Source organism: Salvelinus sp. IW2-2015, linkage group LG15 (assembly GCF_002910315.2).
Source record: "Salvelinus sp. IW2-2015 linkage group LG15, ASM291031v2, whole genome shotgun sequence".
NCBI lineage: Eukaryota > Metazoa > Chordata > Actinopteri > Salmoniformes > Salmonidae > Salvelinus > Salvelinus sp. IW2-2015.
The window spans coordinates 24413581-24423982 of NC_036855.1; the positions used below are offsets into that span (position 1 = coordinate 24413581).

A 10402-nucleotide genomic window follows, 5' to 3' on the forward strand; every position below is an offset into this window, starting at 1 on the left:
CGGGGACTTACCTTACTTAAATAAGTAAACAAATAAATGAGCGCAATATATAGCGATCGATACGGACGTGGTGGGCCGCATTATCCCGTTGTTCTCTCCGCAGTGGACAGAGGGGACGCGAGCCAGCTGCTGCGTCTTGGGCCTTCACCCCCCCCCCCCTCCCCTCCCAGAAAGTGGCGGCTGGTACTCCCGTGGGAGCGAGGGAATGCCTGGAGATGGCGAGTGGCACACGATACACCATTGTTCGGTCTAGCAGTCACTGATTCCTCGCCCCACACCCCGTAAACACTGACCGTCTCAGCGAGTAAAATTGATTAGAAAGCCGTTTGTGTCGCTCAAGGTGGTTTGACTAATCCGCATTTTCGCCTGGGTATCTGCTCCAATATTACGAAGCGAGCAAATCCATTTTTCATTCGATATAGCTACATGGCTATAGGCTAGGCCTACCCATCTGTAAAGTTAAACAGGTTGTTTCCCTCTAAAGCCCGATGACTGGTCCATTAATTTTCCACGTGCAAACAGGACTCATGTCAATAAAATCTAGTCAGTTAATGTCACCCAACTATTTGCGGTGTTCTGTATAGCCATCCTACACTCAGTGCGTAATCCTTGCATTGAGGAGGTTCTGAGGGTCCTTCAAGCGCTTCTGAGCAACCTACTTTCTTTTTTTAAAGACAATAGTCCTCCTGCATGAGTCCTCAAGTCAAGAAGGTCTTTCTCCTGCCAGTAGATGACTCCATTCACCTGAGAGGAAGTGGGTACATAAAGCAGGTAGGCTACAGTTGACAATAAGTAGCCTAAACCTGCCCTAGACAGCCCTCAATGCCAAAATCCGTAAAAGCAAGTGCGGTTATTTTAGCTATGGATGCTATGTCATCTCTGGTAGTGTTCTGTGGAGGAATTCACATATGTGTATTAGGCCTACCTACTTCAGCATCTGTAGTTATTTAATGGTTTCGGGTTAAGCAGAGCTGTCAATCAAACAAGTCGGGATGCGGGGCAGAGGAGTATGGAACGAACTCAGGGAGGGGCGGAGAATCAGTGGCAAGGATTCCGCAAGACTGTTCTTATAATTGGGGGAACATCTGACTCCGTCGCGCGCTGGCAGATGGTCGGTTGAGGCGGGATCGAAGGGGGGAGATTTACATTCATTGTTCAGGGGCTCGAGCTCAATCCAGAGACAATAGCCTCAGCAAGGAGCAAGGGATGAAAAAACGTTCCTTTTCAGATACAGAAGGATGGATAAAGAAACAACGGAAATTAATTAAAAACAAGTTTCTGTAAATTAAAACGCATAAAAACGTATGATCTGCCAGCTATTCGAGCACACAGGTCAACAGGCATATAGAAACAGTTGTTTGTCAGCAACTTTTATGTAAATCGTTTTTCATTTTATGGTGCAAATAACCTGAGTAAAACGCGTAATACACACAGCCAGTGTTTATTGCAGATAGACCAAGTGCAGATGTATCGGTTTTTCTGCGCAGGCTCTTCAGTGACACCCACATGGGAACTGAGGTTTAACTTTCCAACTGTAGAATATTTTTTATAATAAGGTTGAACGCATTTATAACTGAAATGTGGTTTACTCAATTGAACACGGGTTCACATCCTATCTAAGTATGATATCTGATTCCTCCACATTTTGGAACTGTGCCCCAAATATATATTGATGAAAAATAGAGTAGGCTACAATGTAAAATGTACACATAAATCCACATTATTTTTCATGGATGTGTTGTCATTGCATTGCCTGTTGTTATAGCGGATATAATTATTGATTCTGTATTAATTTGAAACATATCTAACATATACTGTATCTGTATCATTTTAGACAGAAGTTCCAACCGTGTTTCCTCAGACTGACAGCACTGTCTTGGATGAGCAGCACGAATGTATAGCAGTGAAGAACAACCAGACTACAATTGTTTAGCACTAATATCCTTAATCGAATCACAGCTTTCAATCACTGCGCATTGTTCAGGGAGAGCAGACAGGTGCAGTGCACTCTTGTGTTTACTGATGACTCGACTGAAAATGCCAAATAAAATATTCAGGTTTGTTGCTTTCGACTTTTAATCCAGTTATCCTATTAAAAGACCATTTACAGTTGAATGCCTAACGCAAGCAATAGAACAGAAACGTTGGCCACATTTTGAATATCAAACTAAATAAGCCAATAGTTTAGCTGGAGATGCAATATGTATGCGTAGGCTAAAATGTTACATTTTACATGTTCAAGTAACCTAGACTTAAATGCTTTCTCAATTTTACAATCTTTAGACAACTTTGCTGCAACATGAAGGCCTAGCTGTCTTTTTGTAGGCCTTTCATGCATATGTCTGGGACAAATATGGCAGCAGTAGGCCTTTATTCAAATGGAATGTTGTATCTATGTTATTTATCTGGGTTTGTTCCCTGCAGCGGTAATTGTACGCAGCACTGAGAGATTACAAAGAGATAATAAACAAGACATCGAATAATAATAATTTATTAAGTATCCTAATGAATGGGCCAATATTATAAACAGGTGATTGATGTCACTGCACTATAGGCTGAATAAAACGTTTTGTGTTCACTGAAACTTCCATTTGTGATTTCAACATAGAATAATAACATAATTTAATTATTAACACAATGTAGCCTAGTTCGATAGTCTGTTCAAAAAAATCCACTCTTTCTGCTGAAAATAATAAAGGTCTGTTGTCTGAATATGTGATCAAATGTTTAAAAGTTAAAATGAAAGGATAAAAAAATAAAATAATGTTATTAGCCTTAATTTATGTTCATATTATGGCACTTTCATCTGAGATCTGAAGCACACTTTGGGTAGGACTTCACCAGAGAAAAGTTTGAAGAGACAAGAGAGCTATTTGGCTAGCTGGATGCTCAAAAAGTCCAACCAACGGAGACATTTTACACCAATGAGAGCATCCATTTCAACAATCGGTCCCCCATATGGCCGTGTAGCCCCTCCTCCAGACCCTATCCCGACAGAGGAACTCATACATGCTCCAGGACAGTGAAGTGGAGCATTATTGCCAGCTCTTTAGCCCATACATTCAAAGCGAAAAAGGTCTCTGCTACTTTGTTTGAGAAAGATTTTGCCACCTGATTTTAGAACTGTCGTGTGGAAGTGTGTGTGCATGCATATCTGTGGAATAGACTACGGTGTGCACGAGACTGTCCAGGAGTGCGCGCGTGTCCACCAAACAGGTGACCCTTGTTTATGGTCGAACCGACGTTTGACGTTACATATCCCCTGTTTGTGGACAATGATTGCAGTCCACGGGAAAATACATCTATTGCTTGTTTTCCTTCAAGAGCACGTTTGAAGACAGAATAGTGGACACSCAGTAGCCTATTATTTCCCCTGGGTAGCTCTGAAGCCTCAATCATCATCCAAGTGTTCGATAACAGCATCCTGGAACGTACCTCCCAGTTCTATTTTGCCAAAGTGATATTGCTCTCTCGTTTACTCTGAAAAGAACACCATTGGATTTGTGTATTAAATGTACGGGATCCAGGAGCATCTGATAAGAGACGTCAGCGGATTAAAAGAAAGAACTCTAGGAGAGGAGATGGATCCAGTCCGGTCCTGGGTGCGTAATGTCGGTGTTGTGGATGCTAACGTGGCAGCGCAAAGGTACAGTACACCTTCATGTTATCAAGTCCTGTGGTATTTTGACRAAATACACGAATCTTTCGTATTGGCAACTAAGCACAACATAAAACAGTTTAACGCACGTATAAGAAATTGCTTTAATGGATGATTAGGTTAGACTTCTTTAAGCATGCAAGAGCAGTCAATGTATTATGCACATGGTTTCAACAATTTCTATATCCTAAAGCATGCTATGCTCGGGAAAAAATGATAAAGGTAAATGACAAATAGCCTACCAGATGGCGCACAGATCACCGTAACATAGCCTATAGACTAGCCTATAAAAGTGACCTGTGGTGCAACGCAGTCAAATATAAAGTATTGTTGTTGATTATGCTCATGGCTCTTGTGTGATACTCATTTACCCTAAACTTATCCAGACTTGATCCAAACGAAAAAACAACAGGTTGTCTTTGGGAGTAAGTGGCCCGGGCGTAAAGTTGACAATTGTGTAGAAAAATCTATCTCAAGCATCCCTGGCTTTCTGTATACTGAGTCCTGATTTTCCGGGGTGCGCGCTGTCAATAGCGAGTGGTGGCAGTGTCACAAGCAGCATGAAAGGGATATAACAAAACACAACAATAAAACAAAAACGCATTCTGTCACGAAAGTGACCGCACGGGCCGGAATAATGTTAATTTAGTGAGGATTCCACCTCTTGGGTATTGATTTGTAGGCCTATAGGACGCGCATGAAAGTCTTTTGACGGTTGGAATCTGTTATTTTATCCATGTTGAATTATCTACTAAAGATGTTATATCTCCATCCAGAAATTCTCTTATCCCCATATATTAGGCCTATAGCCAATAATGACGATTTAAGTTGATGATAATAGCCCAGAAATAATAATAATAGGCCTAATCATAATAACAATAACAATAATAATGATAATAATAATACAATTATGTTGGCCTGTCTACTGAAATATTAATCAGTAGACAAATTCATATTCGTATTATCATTTGTTTCCCCCAAAATCAATTAGTCTACAATTATCTCATTCAAAAGTTTTTCAAAACTTTGACAGTGTTTTTCATACTGGTTTAAAATGAACTTTTGTGTATTCATAATGTTAAAATACTCCAGTAGGCTACATCTACAGGGTGTTATGATAGCCTTGGTATAAATGATGTAGCCTTCTTTTCAAAGGAGAACATGCAAAAAAGTAAGCATGCATACAAGGTAGCTTAACATTACTTTCAAATGTGTATTTGCCTAAATAAACCGTTTTTTGGCAACAGAACAAACTTTTGTAGTAAATTGAAAACCTCTGTAATTTGGTGTATTCGATTAAATAAGGTTAAGACTGATATTTCAAATGAGCGTTAATCCGATCACAGTCTTTTCCTATTTTACATGTATTTTATGCAACCGAAACACATTTGTTGATTGAAACCCTTTTCAATTGGTCACATCATGAATAGCACCTTTTCATAATACTCACCAGATAGCAGATATAATATAACTTTCCCTGAATGTACTCTGATGCTTCTCAACCTGTAGGAAAATTTGAATTTTCCGTCTTCTTCCAAGCCTAAATTATGCAGCGATACAATAATGGATACATGGAGGCTAGACACAATTATCCTATCAAAAGCACATTTTCATTTATGTCTGACTTTGGACCTTTTCTCCTTTCACTTTTCGAAGRTCAACGATGAAGATCAACATGAGTRCCAAAATAACTTTCACAGTAGACCTTTAAACTTATTCATATTTTGCAGCGTCGAAAAAAAAACAGCCTTTATCTCACCCAGTGTAAGAGGCGAAACRTCAATACACAATCATTGTTAATTAAGCTCTAGGCCTTCACGCTTGGAGCAAGTCAAACTTTGACCCACCCATTAATTACATAAACACTGCGAGCACTTCATGCTATTTTTTGGTACATGTCAACATTTAGATTTCATTCCACCATCGATAATTCGCGATTTCCCAGGTAGGTCATGCATAGAAAGTTAGTCATTGAACCCAATGYGATTCTTGAATTGTTGCTAACAAATAATCTAAATGACCTTTTGTGAAAATTAAGCATAAGATGATTGCATCATACAGTTAGGCTATATAAGCTGTTTATTCTTACAATCTTAATGAAGCATTTAAATCAAATAGTCTATAATTCCTTTAATGGGTTTCCCCACATTGTTTGTTCAGTGAGTATTTTCAAAACAAATTTCCTCCATATTGCCATTCCTGACCTATTCATGTTGCAATGTTAAATCTAGAAATGAATGATTCTGTTGTAGTCTATACAGTTCACCTTMATAAACAGTGACTGGAGTTGTAATGTGCCATCACTAGCACATTAGAGGTTGCTGCCTATATACATGCACTTGAAATCACTGTGCCTCTTTAATAAATAGAACACTAGTCACTTTAATAATGTTGACATATTTTGAATTACTCATCTCATATGTATATMCTGTATTCTATTCTATTCTACTGTATCTTAGTTTAAGCCCCTCTGACATTGCTAGTCCATATATTTATATATTCTTAATTCCATTCCTTTACTTAGATTTGTGTGTATTGGGTATATGTCGTGAAATTGTTCGATATTACTTGTTAGATATTACTGCACTATTTGAGCTAGARACACAAGCATTTTGCTACACCCGCAATAACATCTGCTAAACACGTGTACGTGACCAATAAAATGTGATTTTGATTAGATTTTAAGAGTGTTTGCTATGTGTGACTGAGGATTGTGATGTAGTGTAAGTGAATTTCCCTCTCCTCTCCTCTCCTCTCCTCTCCTCTCCTCTCCTCTCCTCTCCTCTCCTCTCCTCTCCTCTCCTCTCCTCTCCTCTCCTCTCCTCCTCTCTCTCCTCTCCTCTCCTCTCTACAGTGGTGTAGCTTCTCTCAGGGCCCACTTTGAGAAGCAGCCACCCTCTAACCTGCGCAAGTCCAACTTCTTCCACTTCGTCCTGGCACTCTATGACAGACACGGACAGCCTGTAGAGGTGGAGAGGACTTCCTTCGTGGACTTGTGGAACAGGACAAGGTGTGTGTGTTTGTTTGTCTCAGTTTGTTGACTGTGTGAGTATATTTGTGCATATTTCTCCATGGATTTCTCTTTATTACGCATGTCCTCTGTGTTCGCTATTATTGAAATCAAATCACAAGTCTCAAGTTACTTTTCCATAAGTTTACAAGAGAGAGTGAAGAAAAGGTGGCAGCTCTTACTACAGAAATAGAATGAAGATTTATCTGCTATTACAGCAAATGCAGCAAAACTTTAAGCTGACCACATTTACACATTTACACAACCCATAGCAGGACATTTCTATGCAACCTGTAGTGTACAGGCGTTTAACTTGACCTTCCCGTCCTATAAGCTGAGCTTATTGAACAGCTGACAGCTCCATGTTACAAGCCTCCTCCCAATGAGATGAGCTGATGGCTGAGCGATTGAAAAATGATACCTAATGAACTAATTAACAGCTTACTCATCTAGTGGGACAGTCACTCACTTTGTAAACATGCAAATTAACGCTGGCCTCTTGTTAAGTTTTTACCCGTGACCAAATCATCAAAGTCTCTTTTCCTCCCCACCCCCACATTCTAAATCCTCCGGAGGGGGAGAAGGTACATTCCTCAGGTCAGACATTGGGTCAAAAGAAGGAGAGGGAGAGGTTGCAAGAGTGGCAGTCAGATTGACGAGGGAGAGCGAGGGAGGAGAGAAAGAAAGGAGGAGCGAGAGAGTTTTGAGAGAACAAGAGAGACAGACAGGAGAGCGGACCAGGGCAGGGGAGGGGTACACTGCATGGTGGAGCCTTATGCCAGTGTTGATGGATGGTTTTTGCCTGTGGTTTAAACTCGAGCTGGGAGTGTGAGGCTTTGTGGTCCAAACTGGTACAGCTCTCCCCCTGCGGAGAAGAGAACAGAGGGCCTGTCCTGTCAACGGAAGTTCAAACACGGTTTTGTTTTAAGACAGAGAGAGAGAGAGTGTCAGTGCTAATGCCGAGGCGTCTGAGGGCTATCAGTGTTTTCCCCTACGCCCACACACAGCACAGGTCAAGGCAGAATGATAATGATGCTGCAGAGGCGTTAACCCTGGCATCTGTTTTGTTGTTATTCAGAGGTAAGAAGGGTGAATACGAGATATAAAATGTTCCTTGCTGTGATATTTACTAAACATTATGTATCCAGTCTCTACATGTATACTGTACCATTTCTCCTGTTTCTTAAGCCTTCGCTCATCTCTCTTAATATGTTCATATTTATTTTCCTTCCTCTCCTTATCTTTTACTTTTCTTCCTAGCTCTGTCTTCCTCTCCGTATCTTTACTTTCTCCTAGCTCTGTCTTCCTCTCTTATCTCTTATTTCTCCTAGCTCTGTCTTCCTCTCATATCTCTTACTTTCTCCCTAGCTCTGTCCTCCTCTCGTATCTCTTACTTTCTCCCTAGCTCTGTCTTCCTCTCTTATCTCTTACTTTCTCCCTAGCTCTGTCTTCCTCACTTATCTCTTACTTTTTCCCTATCTCTGTCTTCCTCTCTTTTTGCTCAGAGATGACGGCTCCCTGGGTTATTGGACCAGAGAGGATTCCTTTGAGACCAGTTAGCAAGAGACTGGAAAGGGAAAGAAAGAGGGATAAAATAAAAGAGGGTGGTGTAGAGCCATGGGGAAGAAAGGATGGAGGAAGGGAAGTTTCTCTGTCAAGGTCGACTGCTGCTCACTCTCGCAGCACTACAGTCGTTTCCACTCACTGGAATATCCAGAGTAGGCCTACGCACACAGACAGACACATTGCGCACATGCACACATACGCACACACGCGAGCTTGTGTGCACGTTCACTGTTGCATAGCATACATGATAATGGGTACACTCTATTTTATTTGATCATACAGATCCCACGGCTTTAGGATTTCACGTCAGATGTGCTGCAGTTGAACTTCTAAAAAGAGGAGCTAACTCAAGGTTAAGCACCCAGCTCTGGAGCCCAGTGCAGGGTCCCATCTGGGGGTTTGAGCCTACAACCCTGGGATCCTCACACCACTCCCAGGGAAGGATGAAGTGCAGGATTAGAGGAGCCTGACTCTGCTTAACTGTGCTTAGTGATGCCCAGATGTACTTAACTGTGCTTAACTGTGCCCTCACCAGTGCTATAACTGCATGACTGCATCTGTGCGTTTGTCTGTTTGTCTGTTTGTCTGTTTGTCTGTTTGTCGTCTCATTCTAAGGAGCAGACGGGAGAAAAGACCAACAACGGCACGCACTACAAGATACAGCTTCTCTACAGCAATGGTGAGTACACCTTCAAATCATCAGCCATAGCATCAGATAGCAGCATGTCCCATTCATGTCAGTGTGAGAACGTGGCCACTCGGGTATTGATGTTCTGTGTGGTTTCATGTCTCTTGATTCTTTGTCCCAGAGACATTTTAGTGTCTGACCACTTCAGAGTGGGAGGAGGAACAGGTTGTCCTGAGACTGGACCACAGACCAAACACTATTCCGCATCTTAATGGTATGGTCATGGAATGGACATGATATGGAAATAACCACTTCTCATGCGTTCCAAATATGAGAGCAAAAAGCCCACTTGAACCCCCCCCCCCTCTCTATCCCAGTGGTCTTCTTCCTGCCACTTCCTCTGCCTCTCATCCCACCTCACCCTTCTTCTAAATATCTATCCACTCATCCAATTTCGGAGTTTTTTGAGCCCCAGATGTAGTTGTGTGTGGATCTGCTTCCTTGCCCATAAACAGGGAAACAAGGTACACAGTGCCCCACAGGGTGTTACAACATCAGACAAGGGATATGCAAAGAGATTTCTGGTTCCCATTAGCCTCCACTCCCCCTCCTCTGCCATCGCCGTGGCACCCATGGGAGAGGAGATAAAAGACATGTACCAGAAAGACCCCCACCATACACACTCATACACATAYACTGTACACTGTACACTGTACACACATGCCTGCCTCTACACCCTCCGTTTCCCTTCCCCTTCCCCCAAGCCATACCAAAGGCCTGCAGATTGAGACTTTGATGAAAGGAACCCGTTTYAAAAGCAGTATTCTGCATAGGCTTCATAATAAATCCCTCTGATAAAACGTGGTGCTCTTCAGACRCAATTCATTACATCGACGGCAGCTTTCAAGGAAGTAAAACCAGTAGYTTTGAAGCACCCAGAGACCAAAGGTTCAGGTGTTTTCTAAAAGCATGCTGGGAGGTTCTCTGTCAGATCCCAGAGCTCCTAAAGCCCTCCACTGCTCCTCACCTGACCTTTATGGATGACCCAGGGAATGGCCATTCTGGGAATCATATAAATGTCCCTTCTAAAACACTCATATCACATGCCTTCAGGATTAGGTTGTCGTTGTGAGATGAGTCTAGTTTAGTTTCCTTTACTGATTGTGTATGTGTCTGTGTGCAGGGGTTCGTACGGAACAGGATCTTTATGCACGACTTATTGACTCAGTCACTAAACAGGTAAGGAGCCCTGTTTGCCTTGACTGGATTTAGCCTGCTGTGGAACTCCTGATTACAGCTTGATTGATTGCACATGAAATCTAATTCCCCCATCTAATTCCCCCATCACTCGATCTCCCTCTCTCTCAGCCCATAGCATATGAGGGACAGAACAAGAATCCTGAAATGTGCCGTGTTCTGCTCACTCACGAGGTTATGTGCAGGTGATACACATACACACACACACACACACACACACACACACACACACACACACACACACACACACACACACACACACACACACACACACACACACACA

At 41.9% G+C, this 10402-nt stretch overlaps 1 protein-coding gene across 1 annotated transcript in view; it reads left to right on the forward strand.

Moving 5' to 3' along the window:
- Nucleotides 1-2971: 2971 nt before the first annotated feature.
- LOC111974582 (transcription factor COE2) overlaps nt 2972-10402 on the forward strand; it is a 44125-nt gene continuing 36694 nt past the window's right edge. Inside the window, 6 exon segments of the mRNA XM_070447042.1 lie at nt 2972-3646; nt 6513-6649; nt 6652-6668; nt 8850-8913; nt 10046-10101; nt 10231-10304. Of these exon segments, the coding sequence (XP_070303143.1) occupies nt 3513-3646; nt 6513-6649; nt 6652-6668; nt 8850-8913; nt 10046-10101; nt 10231-10304 (482 nt within the window). The 5' untranslated portion in view covers nt 2972-3512.